The 20,012-nt window shown below is 52.7% G+C and overlaps 9 protein-coding genes across 9 annotated transcripts; 5 read left to right on the forward strand and 4 right to left on the reverse strand.

Annotated features, from left to right (window-relative positions):
* Positions 1-1,235: 1,235 nt before the first annotated feature.
* Positions 1,236-2,474, reverse strand: P168DRAFT_312512 (inosine monophosphate dehydrogenase). The gene is made up of 2 exons (XM_024839575.1): positions 1,940-2,474; positions 1,236-1,841 (listed from the first exon to the last, which is right to left on the reverse strand). The coding sequence occupies exons 1-2, from the start codon at positions 2,423-2,425 to the stop codon at positions 1,377-1,379; spliced, it is 951 nt and encodes a 316-aa protein (XP_024689939.1). The 5' UTR covers positions 2,426-2,474; the 3' UTR covers positions 1,236-1,376.
* A 165-nt stretch (positions 2,475-2,639) lies between these two features.
* P168DRAFT_312513 (non-canonical purine NTP pyrophosphatase) lies at positions 2,640-3,852 on the forward strand (the record flags this gene model as incomplete). Its single annotated transcript, XM_024839576.1, has 6 exons — positions 2,640-3,064; positions 3,149-3,222; positions 3,317-3,461; positions 3,518-3,554; positions 3,661-3,722; positions 3,781-3,852. Exons 1-6 carry the CDS (start codon positions 2,897-2,899, stop codon positions 3,850-3,852), a joined length of 558 nt encoding a protein of 185 aa, XP_024689940.1. The 5' UTR covers positions 2,640-2,896.
* A 631-nt stretch (positions 3,853-4,483) lies between these two features.
* On the forward strand, positions 4,484-4,985 carry P168DRAFT_46813 (uncharacterized protein). Its single transcript, XM_024841958.1, has one exon. It carries the CDS (start codon positions 4,577-4,579, stop codon positions 4,841-4,843), a length of 267 nt encoding a protein of 88 aa, XP_024689941.1. The 5' UTR covers positions 4,484-4,576; the 3' UTR covers positions 4,844-4,985.
* A 141-nt stretch (positions 4,986-5,126) lies between these two features.
* On the forward strand, positions 5,127-7,966 carry P168DRAFT_298968 (chloride channel protein; the record flags this gene model as incomplete). Its single annotated transcript, XM_024838303.1, has 3 exons — positions 5,127-7,322; positions 7,371-7,754; positions 7,811-7,966. The coding sequence occupies 3 exons, from the start codon at positions 5,127-5,129 to the stop codon at positions 7,964-7,966; spliced, it is 2,736 nt and encodes a 911-aa protein (XP_024689942.1).
* Positions 7,967-8,330: 364 nt separating this feature from the next.
* P168DRAFT_306531 (dihydrofolate reductase) lies at positions 8,331-9,244 on the reverse strand (the record flags this gene model as incomplete). Its single annotated transcript, XM_024839036.1, has 1 exon — positions 8,331-9,244. The coding sequence occupies exon 1, from the start codon at positions 9,129-9,131 to the stop codon at positions 8,331-8,333; it is 801 nt and encodes a 266-aa protein (XP_024689943.1). The 5' UTR covers positions 9,132-9,244.
* A 188-nt stretch (positions 9,245-9,432) lies between these two features.
* P168DRAFT_292459 (RNA polymerase II mediator complex head subunit MED22) lies at positions 9,433-10,291 on the reverse strand. Its single transcript, XM_024837589.1, has 4 exons — positions 10,236-10,291; positions 10,108-10,172; positions 9,955-10,023; positions 9,433-9,822 (listed from the first exon to the last, which is right to left on the reverse strand). Exons 1-4 carry the CDS (start codon positions 10,267-10,269, stop codon positions 9,622-9,624), a joined length of 369 nt encoding a protein of 122 aa, XP_024689944.1. The 5' UTR covers positions 10,270-10,291; the 3' UTR covers positions 9,433-9,621.
* A 177-nt stretch (positions 10,292-10,468) lies between these two features.
* P168DRAFT_329329 (spliceosome-associated CWC15 family protein) lies at positions 10,469-11,636 on the reverse strand. The gene is made up of 7 exons (XM_024841460.1): positions 11,600-11,636; positions 11,520-11,542; positions 11,393-11,469; positions 11,060-11,344; positions 10,754-11,009; positions 10,665-10,700; positions 10,469-10,612 (listed from the first exon to the last, which is right to left on the reverse strand). The coding sequence occupies exons 1-7, from the start codon at positions 11,607-11,609 to the stop codon at positions 10,595-10,597; spliced, it is 705 nt and encodes a 234-aa protein (XP_024689945.1). The 5' UTR covers positions 11,610-11,636; the 3' UTR covers positions 10,469-10,594.
* Positions 11,637-11,827: 191 nt separating this feature from the next.
* On the forward strand, positions 11,828-13,135 carry P168DRAFT_329330 (exosome non-catalytic core subunit RRP45). Its single transcript, XM_024841461.1, has 3 exons — positions 11,828-12,036; positions 12,106-12,225; positions 12,285-13,135. The coding sequence occupies exons 1-3, from the start codon at positions 11,873-11,875 to the stop codon at positions 12,877-12,879; spliced, it is 879 nt and encodes a 292-aa protein (XP_024689946.1). The 5' UTR covers positions 11,828-11,872; the 3' UTR covers positions 12,880-13,135.
* Positions 13,136-13,516: 381 nt separating this feature from the next.
* P168DRAFT_329331 (aminophospholipid-translocating P4-type ATPase DRS2) lies at positions 13,517-18,327 on the forward strand. Its single transcript, XM_024841462.1, has 3 exons — positions 13,517-16,636; positions 16,710-17,013; positions 17,067-18,327. Exons 1-3 carry the CDS (start codon positions 13,716-13,718, stop codon positions 17,913-17,915), a joined length of 4,074 nt encoding a protein of 1,357 aa, XP_024689947.1. The 5' UTR covers positions 13,517-13,715; the 3' UTR covers positions 17,916-18,327.
* The last annotated feature ends 1,685 nt before the right edge of the window (positions 18,328-20,012 follow it).

The raw sequence follows: 20,012 nt of genomic DNA on the forward strand, positions 1-20,012 counted from the left end.
GTGGGCGTCCGGGGCCCCGTGGGAAACACGATACAGATATAAAGATTAATCAAAATTGAACGATAAACTAAACTGATCAACCGGGGGTCTGGCCTTCATAAGGACGTGAAATTTATACTGAGGGTGATCCTTTCTCCGTCGAGAACAGAGAGGACAAGCCCTAGAGGAAGATCGGCAGGCATTATGGTCCGTCAAGATATTCCAGTCGACGCAATATCACAAGGGAATTGACAGGATCGGGTTAATGCGGACTGGCTCATCTCGCAAGCCTTGCCAGAAAAAGTCTTGCACCGTCCATAAATGCTCTGCATGGGTCCCAGAGTCCCACTCTCTCGGTTTCCCGACTCCGCTTTGATGGGAGCTCCACCTGCTAGCCGAGTCTTCGTATTCTCCTTTTATCCTCTTGTCCTGAGGTGGATTCCAACGTTTATACCGAGTATATTGTATACACGATCTGTCAATTGGATAGATAGTACGGAGTATCGTAGAGGGACTGCGGCTTTGCGACTGCGGCTTTGCTGGATTTCCGGTATATAAACTCCCACATCATGTCGGTCTGGTTCCGTAGATACCTATCATCCTCTGAACATCAATTGCACCGAAATAGACTATGAGGGTACCCCGGAAAACCCCAGAAACCCCCATGATGAGTTGCGGGCTCCAGAATCGACTCCAGAATCGACTCCAGAGTACTGGGGTAATATGGATCCGTCCGTGATAGCTCTTTGACATGAACATTTGCGAGTTCAGTTTCATGAAATCTCTGCCGACCCACTTCGGGCCCATCGGACACCATGTCTTCCAAAGTCACTAGAGGCAGACACTAGATAGTCTGCAGGAAATTTCCAGTGACCGATAAGCTAGAGGGAGCATGTGAAGTTCTGTGGCCATCATCATCTACAGATGTGTGGGCTGGACCTCGGCTGGGAGAGCTTGAATCGGACTATCTGGATGGTCTGTATGGAATAGATTATGCATCGTTCCTTGTGTTTCTTCATTATATGAGGTAACCTCGAATCGGTCCGAGTAATAAGTAGTCGATTCGGAGCTGTAACCCCAATGCTGCTCCGTGAATTATGACTGGTTGTACTTATCCTCTGGGAGACAATCCTAACTCTCTACGACTTAGACCTGGACTTAAACATGGTGCATATCATGTAGATCCCTCTCGTCAGTCTCCACCCTATTTGTGCGATTTATGCAGTGACCGGGAGAAAGAGGCCCTTGGAAGACTGACATGTTGCGAATATAGAAAGGGAGAGACAAGAAAACAACTGTCTATATGATTCCCAGATATCCTCATCGAAATGGTTAACAAGCCAGGATCGGATACTACCATTCTGTGTCCATCCGCTGAACGACCCATAAACAGCCGACTACCGAACAAGCCCCCGACAAGCCCTCTGAGCATCATGCACAATGGTTGCAGCATCTTGAACGTCATGGATCAATCCGACTGACGCCCCAGCGTAGGTCGCCAGCCTCCCCTGCGGCCCCCAGCCGGCATCACCCGCTTTGGAAGCTTGATCGTGAAGCACCTGCAGGTCCTCAAACGGCTTTCCCTCCTGTTGCTCCACGTACGACCGATTGATAATCGTCCGAGGACTATACTCCTGCGGCCACCCGAACGTCCCCCGAAGATGATTGTACAGCAGGGTCCGCGTCGTTGCGACCGCCCCATCCGCCGCCCGGACAACCTCATTTTGATACCCACGACTGATACGCGCCTCACGAGCAGCAAGGAACCGCGTCCCCATCGCCGCCCCCGACGCCCCTAAGCAGATCGCAGCCGCCACGCCCCGTCCATCCGCAATGCCCCCGCGGCCAACAGCGAGATCCCGCTTCCCGCCATCACATCCGCCACCTCCGGCAGCAGCGACATCAGCCCCATCCCGTCCGTCGCCCTCCCATGGCCCCCCGACTCAGCCCCCTGAATAACAACCACATCCGGCCTCTCCTCGCCCCGCCGCAGAAGAAGCTCCTTGACCTCAGCCAGCGTCCCCACCTGCACCCACACCTGAGTCTCCGGACACGCACGGCGGACCAAGCGCGACCACTCGTCCAAGCCCCGCTGGCCGTCCCGGGGCGCATACAGCCACGCCGCGCAGGGCCGGAACTTCTCCACGGCGGCCGCCGCGATCTTCGAATCGTCGCTCCACAGCTGGAAGCCGACTCCGACGGGGAGGACGTTTGCGGGCCATGCGCCGTGCTGCGGGGCAGCTTTTGCGACTAGCGATGTCGCCTCTTCTAGGTCGGCTAATGTTTCTTCGGTTTTGACGCGCGGTCCGAGAAATCCTAGTCCGCCGGCTTGAGATACGGAGACGGCTAGTGCCGGGCCGGACATGACGCGCATTGGTGCGCTGACGATGAATGGGCTGGATACCCACGGGTATCGTGAGAGGAGTGCTGTGGCTGGGGAGGCCATTTTGAATTTTCTGTAGTGTAATGTCTGCTTGTGGATGGGTAGTGGTAGTTGGTTGGTTGTAGACTTCATGAGTTCATAGGTAAGTTTAGAGTTGTACTAACCGGGTACTACAGGAGGATCCACGGTGAGTCAATTATAAATCAATGCATATCGCCTGCACATGTCAACATCACAGGAAAATCACTATGAATGATGTTCGTATTCATGCGAACAATATCGATCGCAAGTCCAATAGACCACTCTCTTGCTTTGACTGAGTCATTCCATATTAGCAGTTTCCAACTATTCCGCTTTAGACTTAGACAGCATGGGTCTGTCAAATCTTGATGATTCACATCAAATGTTCGAAATGCAGATCTTAGACTGCCTACACTGCTCAATAGACACAACAAAGAATCAGCGACGTAGCGACGATATTCACATTGAAATTACGTACCATTTCTCCACCTGCAATCCTCTATACTAGCTACCATGCAGTCCGTCCTCTTTGTCACCGGCAACGCCAACAAACTCGCCGAAGTCACCAGCATCCTCGACTCCGCTCTCATCCAGGTCCGAAATGCCGCTCTCGACATTCCTGAGATCCAGGGCACGTTGGAAGAAATTGCGAGAGATAAGTGTCGACGAGCGGCTGAAATAGTACGATCTCTCTGTTCCATCCGTCTCGATCATACAGCTGTTACTAGTACTATGGTATACTATCTACTAAATTTGATGTAACAGGTCCAAGGCCCCGTCCTAGTCGAAGACTCTGCTCTCGAGTTCACTGCGATGAATGGTCTGCCTGGGCCGTATATGTGAGGCCCTTCAGAATAATACCAACATCAGGGATTGAACCCATGATGGGATAAAATTAGAGTCTACCGATACTAATGAGTGTATATGATGCAGAAAACACTTCTTCGAGGCCCTCGGAAACGACGGTTTGATCAAACTGATCGATCCCTTCGAGGATAAGTCCGCCGCCGCCGTATGCACTTTTGCTTTTTCGGACGGGCCGGGAGAAGATCCTGTTGTGTTTCAGGGGCGACTTGAGGTAAGATCTGAATTTTCTGAGTAGCGGACTATTGGTGACACTGGTGTGTTGAACAGGGTCGGATTGTATCTCCGCGTGGACCACCAGGGTTTGGTATGTTTCTCTTTCTTCTTCTTCTTCTTCTTCTTCTTCTTCTTGTTGTTGTTGTTGTTGTTGTTATCATTGAATAGGAACTGGGCTGATGTTATATTGTGTGCAGGGTGGCAGCCTATCTTTGAAATTGGGGGGGAGACGCTCGCTGAGATGAGTCGGGAGAAAAAGGTATGTTGGCCCATCCCTGCATTGAATTTCAGTATGCCATGAAGCTTATAGACGATAGAATGGAATGTCCCATCGTTACCAGGCATTGGGCAAACTACAGCAGTGGCTGCAGGAAAAGGCAAAAAACTAAAGTTCTTGAATAACTCTAATGCTTGCATATATATTATTGATTGCATACGAATAATAGAATTAGACATGATATCAACTATAAGAACGTAGAGTGCCGTGGTACTGGCTCATCTACGGATGTTGGTACCATGGTTGCTAGTTCAAGGTATCATCACAATACTCATTATGTACGAGTCAGGTTCTATACCGGGTTCCCAGAAAGTCTAATGCAACAATGTATATCATGGACTTCCCCACGCTCTTCTTTAGTGGTAAGTCGCCACATTATATAGTGCCAGGGATGGTGGCACGCCATGTGATGTCCATCTTACCAAGACGGGTAGAACAATCGCATGGATAGACGTATCACGTTGAATGGCTCAGACATCTCGAAGGAGACGGTACATGCATCCGCCACGGATCGCCGTCTGGGCGCGTTCACCCGAGCGTGTATGATCGGCAATGTCCACGTAAATCCTGGGGTTTTGGCAGGCATGGATGCGATCGTTGGCATTTGAACCACAGTAGATCATTGGATGCACATTGAATGCACGGTGCATGTGCGGGGAGGCGAATTCCTGGTTACACCAGACGATGCGATATCTCCTGTGGGGTGGGGAGTGGTCTCAGATGGAGAGGGATCATTCATCCATCCCTATGAGGTGTGGACTGAAACTGGAGAGTATGGAAAACAATAGGCGATCAAGAATGAGATCAGACCGCAGTTGACCAGAGACCGAAATCAAATGACGAATCGGGTGTGTGGCCTCAGGCGAGGCGGGCAGTCATCTGCTCCTCCCGCCCTTTGTTCGTCTCTCTCCATATTACAGACAGCGTTTCATCCAACTATCATTTGTTTATTATTAGACGTGTCTCTCCTTCACTTCTTTCATTATGTTTATTCTTATTCTCTTCTCTTCTTCTCTTCTTCTTCATCGGTGGTCCTTTGCTTATCTCTTCTCCACTCGATAACCACGGTTTTGATTTCACCCCCTCACGGAGTGTCGGGCTAAGGGGACGGACCTCCCCCCATTGACCCGCTTTTTTAATCGGCAATCAATCCGGTGGTGGAAACCATCTGACCTCACTCAGGCTTTCAATCAGACTTGGCGGTAGCCAGCTTCTTGGTTTCGTTGGCTCTCCCCTTTGAAGTGTCCGTGGTTGAGGATATGTCCGTTGGTACGTCGTCCTTGGATTGACAACTGAAGGTACGGTGCGTGGCTGGGCCTGACGCCGCGACAGGTCGTTGAATTCGAGTTCGGAAACAACTCCCCACACGTTGTGATTCTCTTCAAAATGCCTCGATCGATTTCCTCCTACTTTTCCGCGATCCCGGGGCAAGACCCGACTCCCAGCGACAATGATCGCCGCAGGTCGTCGTCGCGAACAGCGCCTCCCTCGCCCTCCGCTGTCCGACGCAGCCACAGTCTGCTCTCCGAGTCCCATACCGCCTATCAGTCATTGGGTACCCCGCTAGAGGTTGGGGAGACAACCAGCTTGCTGGGAAAAACGCAAGAGAACTCCCGACGGGTGCCACGACGGTCCTATACCAGTACATCCGGGATATCAGGGCCTGACCCCCTTGTCCGACACGCTTTGATGGCTGGGAGCGTGCGCCGATCACGTCATCACAGTAGAGCCAACTCGACGAATCGACGGTTCAGTCGCTCGGGCAGTGTGGAGGGGGACCGCGTTGACAGCCTAGCAGCATCGATGAAAGACGCCATGACGGCGTCGTTTCTCGACGATCGCACCTGGTATGACCAGTTTACCTCCACCGACTGGGTACATGACAGTATCGCGGACGGGGCGCGCTTGCGGGAGCTGCGCAGCAGAAAGGATATCCGCGGCCGGCTCCTGTCATGGTTTGATGGGGCTCAGGGCTGGATTCTGGTCGCCCTCATCGGCTGTATCACGGCGGCCATCGCCTATACCGTGGACGTGACGGAGGATTTCATGTACGATCTGAAAGAAGGGTTTTGCTCGACGCGGTTGTTCCATAGCCGCCAAAGCTGCTGTATGGGCGGGTTGGATTGCCCCGCGTGGCGGTCGTGGTCCCGCGTCCTGAGTCCCTCTGGAACGGAAAACGAGTGGGTCGATTTTGGCATGTTCGTGTTTTGGGTCGGTGGTTTGTCGGCCATATCCTGTTTTCTGACCCTACTCACCAAGACTGTTGTTCCGTCGTCCATTTCATTGGCGACCTTGGACGAAAACCTCGGCGCCGTGGGATCGCGAGGAGCGCAGCGGAGCTATGGGACGGCCGATTCGCCCGACTCCAACGACTCGAGCCCGCAGACGGCACACCCCGTGATCCCGACACGCCCGGACATGGTTTACTATTCGGCCGCAGGCAGTGGGGTGGCCGAGGTGAAGGTCATAAACAGTGGCTTTGTGTTGCACGGGTACTTGGGCTTCAAGACCTTGGTCATCAAGACCGTCGCCTTGATATTCAGTGTCTCATCCGGCTTGAGCCTGGGCAAGGAAGGCCCGTACGTGCATATTGCCACGTGTGTGGGGAACATTTGCTGTCGCCTGTTCGCCAAATACAATCGCAACGACGGCAAGCGGCGCGAGGTGCTGAGCGCCAGCGCCGCCAGCGGTGTTGCAGTGGCTTTCGGCGCTCCCATCGGCGGCGTTCTGTTCAGTCTCGAGGAAGTGAGCTACTACTTCCCACCGAAGACGCTGTTCCGGACGTTTTTCTGTTGTATCGCTGCCGCCCTGTCCCTTAAGTTTCTGAATCCCTACGGGACCGGCAAGATTGTCCTCTTCCAGGTCCGGTATCTCGGGGATTGGGAAATCTTCGAGATCGCCATCTTCATTTTCCTAGGCGTTCTTGGAGGGGCGCTGGGCGCCCTCTTCATCAAAGCATCCAGCCTGTGGGCGCGTTCCTTCCGTCGAATTTCAGTCATCCGTCGCTGGCCCATGCTCGAGGTCCTTCTCGTTGCTGTAGTCACAGGACTGGCGAGCTTCTGGAATCGTTACACGAAGCTGCCAGTCTCCGAGCTGCTATTTGAACTAGCCAGTCCTTGCGAGCGCGAATCGACATCCCCGACTGGCCTTTGCCCATCCCCGGATGGGATTGGTGAGATCATTCGCTATCTTCTCGTTGCCTTCGTCATCAAGAGCTTTTTGACGGTGATCACCTTCGGCATCAAAGTCCCCGCGGGGATCTATGTCCCGTCCATGGTGGTTGGTGGTCTGATGGGGCGGATCGTGGGCCATGTGGCACAGTATCTGGTGGTGAAGTATCCCAATTTTTTCCTTCTCGGATCCTCGTGCGCGGCTGTCCCTGGCATGGAGTCCTGCGTGACTCCGGGCATCTATGCAATGATTGCAGCCGGCGCCACCATGTGCGGTGTGACACGACTGTCCGTCACTCTGGCGGTCATCCTGTTTGAACTGACCGGGAGTCTTGACCATGTGCTTCCGTTTTCTTTGGCCATTCTCTGCGCCAAGTGGACGGCCGACGCCATAGAACCACGCAGCATTTACGTGAGTGACCCGGGTGGAGCCTCTTCTTCGTATACTGACAATAGCTAGGACTTTCTCACCGATATGAACTCCTACCCGTTTTTGGACAACAAACTCCAGATCGTTTCGGAATCCGAGCTGGGGGATATCGTTCGACCGGTGCGAAAGAGCCGTATCATCGACATCTCGAATTCGCCGTTCGTGCGTGCCTCGGAGCTGCGGTCGAAGCTGCAGCATTTGCTCATGGCAGGAGAGCTTGACAGCGGTCTTCCCATCCTGTGTGACAACGCGCTGGCTGGCCTGATTCCCGCCCCAGATCTGGAGTACGCGCTGGATAATCTCCAAGATGAGGACAATACATTGTGCTTGATGGCACTAGACACGACATCGGTGGTGTCCGACAGCGACGACGAAGGCGCCGAACGGGTGGACTTTAGCCGCTACATTGACCCAGTACGTTCCACACTTGACTGGTACCTACTAAAAATCGAGCCACTGACATCTTATAGGCACCCATTGCGCTGGACATCCACTCGCCCATTGACCTTGTTTACCAGTGCTTCGCTAAGCTGGGCCTGCGATATCTGTGTGTACTCCAGGGTGGACAGTACGCAGGCCTCGTACACAAAAAGGCTTTTGTGAAATTCGTCAAGCAGCTTGAGTGAGCTGTATGGCCTGAAATCCGCCTGAACCACGACATTGACATCTTACTTGAAACGATACTTCTGGGATTGGATCGAGGTGACCAACCCTGGTATATACACCTGCAGTTGGATGACTGCAGAATGCCATATATTAGCGAGGCGTTCCTTATCTTTTCTTTGATTTCTGGATAGCGTGAACGTGTATTTATTTTGCATTCTGCATATAGCGTTGAGAGTCTGGGCTATCTTGTATAGACCCGCTGTTATTTAACCTTTCTACAGAACCAACCTGGATACCTAGGTACTAAGTTTATTCCTATTCACAATGGACATTCCGATCAGTAAAGCAATACATCGCAACACAACCCAAGGCGAAAACGAAAACCTAATGTAACCGCTCATACCCAACCATCCGAATCCTCACCTCATCTTCATCCCTCCACTCCCCCGTAACCTCCTCCCCAACCCACCCAGACACTTCCTCAGCACTCACCCTCCTCCACCCATCACCACTCTCCAGCTCCTCATCCACCGGGAAAAAAGTATCACACTCAAACACAGCCCCCTCCTCTTTCTTCTCCACATAAGTCATCACAATCCGCAGCGGTCTCCCCCCAGACAACCTCAACGCCGACCCATAGATCTCCGCCCCACCAATAACAAACACCTGCCCCAGTCTCCCCTCCGCCTCCGGACCACCCTCCAACATCTCCAGCGCATTCTCTAACCCAGAACAAACAACGGCATCCGTAGTCTGTCCTTCCCCAATCACAGTAGCAGCTTTCCCAGCATCAGCAGCCTTAGCAGCATCAGCAGCAGCCTTCTTCGCCTCCCTCTCCCTCTTTTCAGCCAATTCCCTCCTAACCCTCTCTCCCACCTCCCCCGACACATCCCTTGAAACAACAACACTCATCCTCTTCCCGAGCGGTCTCAAACTCGCCGGCACAGAATCGTACGTCTTCCGACCCATGATCATCGCGTTCGTCGCGCGCGGCTGGACCGTGCGTGTTGTCACGCGCGCGAAGAAACTCATGTCGGCTTTGATGCGCGGCCAGGGGAGGGTTCCGTTTAGGCCGATGCCGAGCCGGATGGGGGATTTTGATTGTGTCTCATTTGCGGCGCGCAGCGGGATGGGCGTTGTTGCGACTATTAAGGTGAGGGGTTTTTGGGCGGTTGAGGGGGGCATCTTGGTTGGTTTTTGGTGGTGTTGGATATGGCCTGAGTGATTGGGCTTTTGAAAATTTTTTATGAAGGTGGTGGTTGAGGTTTGGTGGAGGGGTTGTGGTTGGTTGTGAGAATTGGTGGAGGAGTGGAGGACGCGACGCGATGAGGTTCGGTTGATTGATTGATTGATAGCAGTATCGATAATGTTATCGGTATTGATGTAGTTTTGCGGATGCGTAGCCCGCCACGCACTGCTTTACCTTGATTTTAATTAGGTCTGAACCATCTATTCAATAATTCTACATAGATAGACCAATAGTTGCCTATATTGTATCAGATTTATCCATATCGGGTATCTATACTATATCCCATGAACAATGCCATTTTAAACGCCACATACCAACACCAACCCAATAACTCCTAACAAAAGCTCACCAACCATCTATGAGACTTCCAACGCAAGAACCAGGGGCCTTTCTCACAAGAACAAAAAAAGACAAAAGAAAAAAATTTCACTGCCCCGCACTATCTCCCCCCTCCGGCTTCAACACCCCACTATCCGCAATAGCCTTCTGAATCGCAACGGCATTCCGCTCAAGCTCCTCCCTGCGCTTCACGTCGGCTTCGTCCTCGCCAAGTGTGTCGAGCTTCCCAAAGAGCCAGGCTTCTTTCATGGTGCGTGTTAAAGCGAGGATGTCTTCTGCGGCGCGGACCTGTGCGTTTTATTTGAGTCGTCGGTTAGAGAAGGTTGGGTAGTTCATTGTATCAATTGAGACATGGGTAGGTATTATATTGAGAAGGTTTGTCTGCGACGGCGTGTATTGTATGTAGGCCATGGTACGTACCAGCGCTGTAGACTCAACATCGAGTTGGAAGGTCTCGATGGCGGTGGATGTGTGGCTTGTGTTTTCGGCCTGTCGGAGTCAACTCGTTAGACTGGGATCCTTGTGTTTCCCCCGTTTGTTTTATGATCGGGATCGGTGAGGGGAGGTGTGTACTGTAGCTGTGGCCATGATGTTCTCGTATCGCTGGAGGAGTTGGGAGATGCTGGTGTTGATGCGGTCTGCGATTGTTAGTATTTCGTTGCGATATATGACTTCTTGATTGAAAGAAGGGATGTACTCACTGTGCAACGCTTTGGACGAAGGTTGAGACTCCATCTTGACTTTATGTCTTCTGCCTGTCTGGATGTTACTGGTGAAATGATGCGCATGATACTATTGAGCTGATCGATCGTGAAGGCGGGGTGTCGGGCGGCGAGGGTTATTGCCCGCAGTATTGCTGTCGATCATTTTATGGTTTCCCTACACTATAATACAAGACAAATATGACAAGAAGTAGAAAGGATAATCTAATTAAGTCGGTTGACATTCCCTATCTGAGTAATGGTATCATAAATTGGATTTCCATCCAAGCCCCATAGCTGTCCATCCTTGGCGCTGCTGATATGGTGCCTGCCACACTTCTGTACAGTAACAGCAACGACTAACGGACGTATTTTGACTATTCTCCGTGGTTAGTAGTGTACCTTGACAGGCCGCATCGAATCACTTACCATGAATCTCTTGTGGAAATCCGATCGTAGCAGATCCTACATATAACAGTCAGTGTCATCCTCAATAGACAGTGTTGCACACCACGTACGTTAACAAACTCCTTGCCTCGCTTGTCCTCTGTACCCCGGGCTTGGTTCTTGAACACCACGTCGTCATCCCACCTGCGCTTCATGTTGAATTCTTGAGCATTGAGCAAGGGGTTGCCCCGGGCGATGTCTACTTCGCGTTTCTCCTCTTCCTCGACCGCACGTTCGCGCTCTTCCTTCTCCTTCTGCTCGAGCCTCTCCTTCTTGATCTTTTCCAGTTCCCGCATCAGCTCGGCCGATTCATCTTCGTCGTCGTCACTACCAAGAGTCAGCATTTCCCGATACCCGGTGGAAACCAGGAGACGGACCTCTCTTCGTCACTGCTTTCCTCCTCAGACCCATCCGAATCGGCGTCTATATCGCGCGACTCTTCTAATATTCGCCGTCGCTTCGCTTCCGGATCTTCCTCGAGTCCCGTAGCATCGCCGCCCGGTGGTGCATCTTCCAGCTGGCGCTTGGGGGTCGCGTTGTCGATAGCAGGCGCATCCACGGGGACGCCGTTCTTCTTCGCGAAGTGAGTCGCCTCGGCTTGGAGGAGCTCTGCGCGCAGATCTCGTGTCTGGCTCTCGCTTTCGTTTCCCTGGCCTTGTTGACTTGGTACGGTCAGAGTGGAGTCGCGTCGTCGGACTGTCGGAACTTACCGGGTCTTCAGGTGCGTGTAGGCGGGGAGAAGGCGCTGGTGGTAGGCTGGGCCGCGGAGAGCCTCTTTCCCTTGGGCCTGTTTCTCGTTAATGGGTGGTTAGAATGGCGAGCGGACGGAGTGCGTACCGGGTCGAATGTGGGCCTATGGGCTGTGAGATTGTTAGCGCACCAACTCGAAAAATATAGGCTTCTTCATGTGATTATACCTGTAGTCATGGTGGGCGATCTCTCTCAATCTTTGGTTCTGATGGGAAGTGTTTCTGAACAAGAGCGATGAAGTGAAGCACGAAAGTCGGCCCTGGTGAGATGAGTCAGCAGACCTTCAGACCGCCTGGCTTTCCTGGGTATATGATTGGACTGTTAATGGAACAAAGATCCTCCGGGCGTCCAGTGACGCAGCGGAACAATCCGCAGGATCAAATTTCCAGAAGAAAGTCCGCTTTTGAGACCCCGCTGGGGTCGAGTTCCCCTCCGCAATCATGAATAAAGAAGCACCGCTCTCGATTGCCGAGCGCGATTTCATCCTCAATGCGCTGCGCGAAGGCGTGAGACTGGATGGCCGGGAGGCTGACCAGCTCCGTCCCTTGAAAGTCTCGTTTGGGGAGGAATACGGGCATGTGAAAGTGCAGCTGGGTAAGACCAGGTGAGTTTCTCAATTGGTTGTTGGTCATTTGTCTAGGTGTTGTTCTCTTTGCTGATGGTGGATCTACAGTCTTATTGTTCGCATCTCGTCGGAAGTGACGAAGCCGCATGATGACCGCCCCTTTGATGGCCTGTTCACCATCGCCCTGGAGTTGACTGCCATGGGTTCGCCGGCGTGGGATAATGGCCGGTAGGTTCTAGTATCCCGACATCCCTTCTACGTATTGTCCTAACACGGCTCTTCTACAGACAGGGAGATCTGGAGACCTACGTGACCAACACGCTCGATCGCGTGGTCCGTCATTCGAACGCTTTGGACACCGAGTCCCTCTGCATCATGAAAGGAGTCAGCTGTTGGAGTGTCCGGGCTGACGTACACATTACCGACTACGATGGGAATCTCGTCGACGCTTCCTGTATCGGAATCATGGCCGGACTGCTACATTTCCGACGTCCCGACGCCGTCGTCAAGGATGGACAGGTGATTGTGTACGGACTCGACGAGCGGGTACCGGTCGCACTCAACATCACCCACAAGCCACTGGCCGTCACCTTCCACACCTTCGACGAAGGCAGGCTAGTCATCCTGGATGCGACCCGAAAGGAGGAACAGGCGTCCGAAGCCGACGTGGTGATTGGCCTTAACAACGCGGGCGATGTCTGCTTCGTGTCCAAGTTCTCGGGATCGCCCGTGGACGCTATGGTGTTTGTCAACAAGACCAATGTTGCCCTGGAGAAGGTCAAGGAGATTAACGGGGTCATCGACAAGGCGTTGCAGGCCGATCTGGCCAAGCGGGGCAAGGGTGGGCTCGCAGAACAATCGCGGGCGGAGAATGACCGGTAACGCTTCGAAGCTCGATCAACTATTGAAACGACGAATCCGATTTTACTTTGGGCAGCATGTACTATAAACTGGCGATCAAAGGGCCGTTTTGTCTGACACTACTGTTTCGGAACAAAACACTTGTATCTTGAAGGAGAAATAGGGGAGCCTGTCAGCCCGACATGTCCGCATAGACCTACTTCCAGCGACTGTAATCATTTCCCGTATTCCATAAATTATAGTGAATACGAAGCGTATGCAAGACCGTTGCGCCTGTCTTATGCTGATTCGATGGCGGTTCGGGACGGGGCCGATGACGCACATCCGTTACAGGTAGAGAGGCGTCGACGAGTAGAGATTACGCACCAGAAAGAAACAAAGCGTAGAACACTCCAGTACTCCAAGGGAGATAGTCAGTGTGGTAAATAGACGACCCAAACAAAGCCCGGAGAAGTAAGGATGAAGCAGATCGTAGGATATCACAGCTAATAATACCAACGCGACTAGTGGCCGCCGCTAAGCCTCTCGGGCCACTAGGGGAACTCTCTCACGCTCTCTCCATTCGCTCGTCTTTGTCCGCCGTCAACCTGCACCTTCGCCGACACTTCCAGGCTGATTCTTTTTTTTTTTTTTACTATTTCCTCTTCTTGGAATAAGCACAAGGACCTTACACCTCGATTCCCTCTCCACTTTCGTGTCCTTTCGTAATTCTCCGTCTCCTCCCCTCCTTGCGCCTCGTGCCTTTCCATTCCACGCCCTCCTGAACCCCCCTCCTCTCCCCTCTCCGATCCCGGTCGTTCGATCAATGCTCCAGGGGCACACCATCACAGTGACGGTGTCTGTCCACCTTCAACATCATGGCCAGCGGTAGGCCTCCCGGACATCATTCAGCCGCTGGCCGTGATGATGATCTGCTGGGGCTGGAGGAGTCCGCTCCCATTTACAACACAGGCCGCGGCCCCCCCGTTAACGATGAACACCTCTTGCGACGGTACGATATCGACGACTCCGACCACCTCCAACCGCGCCCCTCGGTGTCCTACGACAACTTCGTCGGCGGTCAGGTCCCATCGCATACCGGTGTCCATCTGACGGCCGGGGCGCATGCCCCGTCTCAGGCGGGTTCGTTCGTCAGCGACCCGTATTCAGGCAACGACATGTCTCGATCCTATTCGCAGACCTCCGGACTGGACAACTACAGGCGCTATTCAGTCGACGACTATGGAGACGACCGGTCGATGCACGACTACTACATGGATGATGGGGACGACCGCTTGGCCGATCACCGCGTGCGGCAGGCCAAGGAGCGGAACAGTATCCTTGGTCTAGGAGGCGGGCTGATGGGGAGGGCCAAAAGCATGCTGGGCATGGGCCCCGAATACTCGGAGATGGACCTTCCCCTGACGGAACATGGGGCCGGTGCCACACGGATCGACAGCGCTGAACCTGATGAGTCCGCTGCGGCCGGGGCGCCTAGGAAGGCCAAAAAGCCCGGCTTCAAGTTCGGTTTTGGCCGGCGGAAGGTCGACCCCTCGACCCTGGGTCCTCGAAACATCGTCTTGAACAATCCGCCCGCCAACGCGGTCCACAAGTTCGTCAACAACCATGTGTCCACGGCCAAGTACAACGTCTTCACCTTCATCCCGAAGTTCTTGTTCGAACAGTTCTCCAAATACGCCAACTTGTTTTTCTTGTTCACCGCGGTCTTGCAGCAGATCCCGAATGTGTCGCCCACCAATCGATACACCACTATCGGCCCGCTCATCGTCGTGTTGCTGGTCTCTGCCATCAAGGAGTTGGTGGAGGATTACAAGCGGAGGTCGTCGGACAAGTCCCTGAACTACTCCAAGACGCAGGTCTTGAAGGGCTCGGCCTTCCACGAGACGAAGTGGGTCGATGTTTCAGTCGGGGACATCATTCGCGTCGAGTCCGAACAACCGTTCCCGGCCGACATGGTGCTCTTGGCCTCCTCGGAGCCGGAAGGCTTATGCTACATCGAAACCGCTAACCTGGATGGAGAAACCAACCTGAAGATCAAGCAGGCGATCCCCGAGACGGCTCACCTCGTCAGCCAAGCGGACCTCAGCAGGTTGAGTGGTCGGATCCGGTCCGAACAGCCCAACAGCAGTCTCTACACCTACGAAGCGACCCTGACCATGCACGCCGGAGGCGGCGAGAAGGAACTGCCGTTAGCGCCGGATCAGCTTCTCCTTCGAGGAGCGACCCTGCGGAACACGCCGTGGGTGCACGGAATCGTGGTCTTCACCGGTCATGAAACCAAACTGATGCGCAATGCCACGGCGACGCCGATCAAGCGGACGGCAGTGGAGCGCATGGTCAACATACAGATTTTGATGCTGGTCAGCATTCTGCTTGCCCTTAGCGTGATCAGCTCCGTCGGCGACCTGATCATCCGTCAGACGCAGCATGATAAGCTGGTTTACTTGGACTACGGCAACACGCACCCGGTCAAGCAATTCGTTCTAGATATCTTCACTTACTGGGTCCTCTACTCCAACCTGGTACCCATTTCGCTCTTTGTCACGATCGAGATCGTGAAGTATGCCCAGGCGTTCCTGATCAACTCCGATCTCGACATCTACTACGACAAGACGGATACTCCCGCCACCTGCCGGACGTCGTCCTTGGTCGAAGAGCTCGGACAGATCGAGTATATTTTCTCCGACAAGACTGGCACCCTGACTTGCAACATGATGGAGTTCAAGCAATGCACGATCGCTGGCATTCAATACGGTGAAGATGTCCCGGAGGACCGACGAGCCACGGTGGAAGACGGGGTCGAGGTCGGCGTCCACCCCTTCAAACAGCTCCAGGAGAACCTCAAATCCCATCCGTCATCCGGAGCGATCCATCATTTCCTCACGTTACTTGCCACTTGCCATACGGTCATTCCCGAAAAGTCGGACAAGGACCCCGACGTGATCAAATATCAGGCGGCGTCTCCCGACGAGGGTGCCCTGGTCGACGGTGCTGCCACGCTGGGTTATCGCTTCACGAACCGTAGACCTCGGTCTGTGATTTTCAAAGCCGATGGACAGGAATATGAATACGAACTGCTCGCGGTGTGCGAGTTCAACTCGACGAGAAAGCGGATGTCGACCATTTTCAGGTGTCCCGATGGGAAGATCCGCATCTACACCAAGGGCGCGGACACGGTCATCCTCGAACGTCTGAACCCACACAACCCTATCGTCGAGGCGACGCTACAACATCTGGAAGAGTATGCATCGGACGGTCTTCGGACGCTGTGTCTGGCGATGCGTGAAATCTCAGAGGACGAGTTCCAGCAATGGTACCAAATATTCGACAAGGCGGCCACCACCGTCAGTGGAAACCGTCAGGATGAGCTGGACAAGGCTGCCGAGCTCATTGAGAAGGACTTCTTCCTTCTGGGAGCAACAGCAATTGAGGATAAACTGCAGGATGGTGTTCCTGACACTATCCACACCCTCCAGACTGCGGGAATCAAGGTCTGGGTGTTGACCGGTGATCGACAGGAAACGGCCATCAACATTGGCATGTCCTGCAAGCTCATCTCGGAAGACATGACATTGTTGATCGTGAACGAGGATTCCGCTCAAGATACACGGGATAACATCCAGAAGAAAATGCAGGCCGTCCAGAGCCAAAGTGCTGCTGGTGAAGCCGAACCGTTGGCCCTCGTCATCGACGGTCGATCCCTGACTTTCGCCCTGGAAAAGGACATGGAGAAACTGTTCCTGGATTTGGCTGTCATGTGCAAGGCTGTGATTTGTTGGTAAGCTTATCATTTGCTTCCTCTTCCCTCTTTTGTGTTACGTGCAAGGTCATGCCAACTGACGTTTTACCAGTCGTGTCTCCCCGCTTCAAAAAGCTCTGGTCGTGAAGCTTGTCAAGCGCCATCTGAAGTCCCTTCTCTTAGCTATTGGCGACGGGGCCAACGACGTTTCTATGATCCAAGCCGCTCATGTTGGTGTTGGTATCAGCGGTGTCGAAGGTCTCCAAGCCGCCAGGTCTGCAGATGTTGCCATCGCGCAGTTCCGCTTCCTTCGCAAGCTGCTCCTTGTCCATGGTGCTTGGAGCTATCACCGGATCAGTCGAGTTATCTTGTATTCCTTCTACAAGAATATTGCGCTTTACATGACGCAGTTTTGGGTGGGTGGAACCGTATCTCCTCGAATGTCCCTCCATGCTAACAAGCGTGACAGTATTCGTTCCAAAATGCGTTCTCCGGTGAAGTTATCTACGAATCGTGGACACTGTCCTTCTACAACGTCTTCTTCACGGTGCTTCCGCCATTTGCGATGGGCATCTGTGACCAGTTCATCTCCGCTCGACTCTTGGATCGGTATCCCCAGCTGTACCAGCTTGGGCAGAAGGGCGTGTTCTTCAAACGGCACAGTTTCTGGTCGTGGATCCTCAACGGCTTCTACCACTCCCTGATCCTCTACATCTTCTCGCAGCTGATCTTCCTTTACGACCTCCCGCAAGCCGATGGCAGAACAGCGGGCCACTGGGTCTGGGGCTCCGCCCTGTACACCGCGGTCCTGGCCACGGTGCTCGGCAAGGCCGCGCTGATCACGAACATCTGGACCAAGTACACGTTCATTGCCATCCCCGGCTCGATGGTCATCTGGTTGGTTTTCCTGCCGGCCTACGGTTACGCAGCGCCGGCGATCGGATTCTCTGAAGAATACTACGGCACTGTCCCTCGGATCTTCACCTCCCCAATCTTCTACCTCATGGCGGTTGTGCTCCCCTGCCTGTGCCTCATGCGCGACTACGCCTGGAAGTACGCCAAGCGCATGTACTACCCGCAGCACTACCACCACGTGCAGGAGATCCAGAAGTACAACGTCCAGGACTACCGGCCGCGGATGGAGCAGTTCCAAAAGGCCATCCGCAAGGTGCGGCAGGTGCAGCGCATGCGCAAACAGCGCGGCTACGCATTCAGCCAGGCCGACGAGGGCGGGCAGATGCGCGTGGTCAACGCGTACGATACGACGCGGGGACGTGGTAGATATGGTGAAATGACGAGTTCGAGGGCTCTCGTATAATGATTGGTTTATTGTTATTGATCTTGCTTTCTATTTTCCTCTCTCACACCGCTTACTACTTACTTTCTTGTTCTCTTATTTTTGTCCATCTGCTGATTGAAGCTGTATTGTGTGTGCATTTCAGGCGGATCTTGTATTGATTTTTGGTTTCATATCATCTATCTTCTTATTTTCTTATATTACTATCTTATCTTTTTCTCTTTTCCCACTCGTGGTCATCTTAGCTACGGTCGATGCTGTCTTCTTAACCACGGTCAATGTTGAAATTGGTGATATCAAACAAAAGACCCCCGTTTTATGCTGTCGGGTATGGCGTGAGTTATTTGAGTGAGTGGAGTGCGGTTGACGGGTATATACTACAACAAGACTATGAGGACCTGTGAACGTGACGCCAAATATGACAACTTTGAGGCTGTTTACGGCCGCATTTCCATCCACACTGTTCTACTCACTTGAGCTATATCCATACTACCTTCAACTAAACCCCAAGCTCAAACACAGCAAATGTTTTCTTTGTGTCAACCAATGACCCCGAAGTAATGTTAAAATGCTTCCTCTCTAGCCAGATCCAGCCTCTCCTCTCCCTTAAGCTAACCTGGTCGGCCGGTACAAAAGTGCTACTTGCCTTTACTCCGTCCATATCTGGCTCAACACTTCGCTCTCGAACGCTGTTATATCACTGCCTATACTTCCTCCTGTAAGCCTTCATAAAAAACAAATGCCAGACCAACCTAATATTTCTGTGATGAGGCCCAAGCTGGACTGGAATGTATCTAAGGCCTCGGGCAACTCCCGCTTTCCTTATATTTTATAGGAGTAGTACACTAGCCTAACCTGCGGTATCATAATCAGAGAGGAAACATTGACGCGGTGGGATATTCTGTGGAACACCGATCTGAATTAGAATCTTGGCCATCAACTGCTATGAGTGCATATTAGATCACAGGCTAATGCAACGGCGGTTACAGTCTATAAAGGGACTGTCATGTGGATCTAAAATAGTAGATTTAGAGCAAGGATGGTTAATATGAACCAAACAAACATTTGACAGAGGGCTTTAAGCCACATCCGCTCTTTACCAATCGATATACAGCCTCGCCCTTGCTTCACCTGGGGCCACGAGTAAGTGTTTCCTACTCCCAGTCACTATACAGCCTCCTGCACCCAATCCAGTGCCGTTCAATTGTCCCAGGTTTTTGGCGGCTATCTGTCAATCCAAATTCATCTTCGCGTCCAGTACGTACTTCTTGGCCTCTGCATTGTCCGCCACTCGTTTGTGCGAGAAGGCGGCAGCCGGCGTCTAGGCACTGGCCCTCATCGCCAGACACAAACAAGGTCCCCTCCCCACACACCCAACATGGAAATGAAACGCCATCGTCCATGTACATGAAGTACGAGCTCTCTCCACCATTGGCGCACCTCATTGTTGTCAAATATAAGATTTTGGTCACTATTAAACAGGCCATGTGTTCAAGACTACTGGCGGCTTATCTCCGCAGCTGTGTTTGATGCCTGAAGCCCCCAGATGCAATATAAAAGGTCGACAGTCCAGCCCCGAATCTCTCTTTTTTGAGAGTCGCAACGATTTACCTGGTCCAAAGTATCTATCTTAATTGTTTGTTCGGATTATCAACGATTCCTTTCTGCTAAATCTTGTCAAGATGTACAGAGCCAGTAGAAGGTTCAAAAACATGATAACCGCAAAGGGAAAAGAGATCGCCATCGCTTATGTGAAGGAAACGGACGCATGGAATCGACCTTTTCTCGCTCAGAATGTACAGGACGAGTTTGCCGAGGTTGCTGAAAAGTACAAAGAGACTTTGAAACCTGAGACCGTAACGGTTGCCATGAGGTAAGATGATGCTGATAAGTGTAAGTTGGACCTCTAACACTTTGACAGGGAGGCTGAGCACCCGAGTCACAATGATGCCGCAAGACACTACTCCGCCTTTGAACTCGACAAGGACGATAAAGTCATTGCATCAAAGCACTATTATAAGTGAGTATGGACAGCATGGCTGGGGTCTCTAGTTTTCGCGCAATATGCAGGAGCGAGGGATAGCGGCGAGCAATTGTCTCGAGCTTCAATGTGCCTGC

This window comes from Aspergillus campestris (assembly GCF_002847485.1).
Source record: "Aspergillus campestris IBT 28561 chromosome Unknown P168scaffold_11, whole genome shotgun sequence".
Taxonomy (NCBI): domain Eukaryota; kingdom Fungi; phylum Ascomycota; class Eurotiomycetes; order Eurotiales; family Aspergillaceae; genus Aspergillus; species Aspergillus campestris.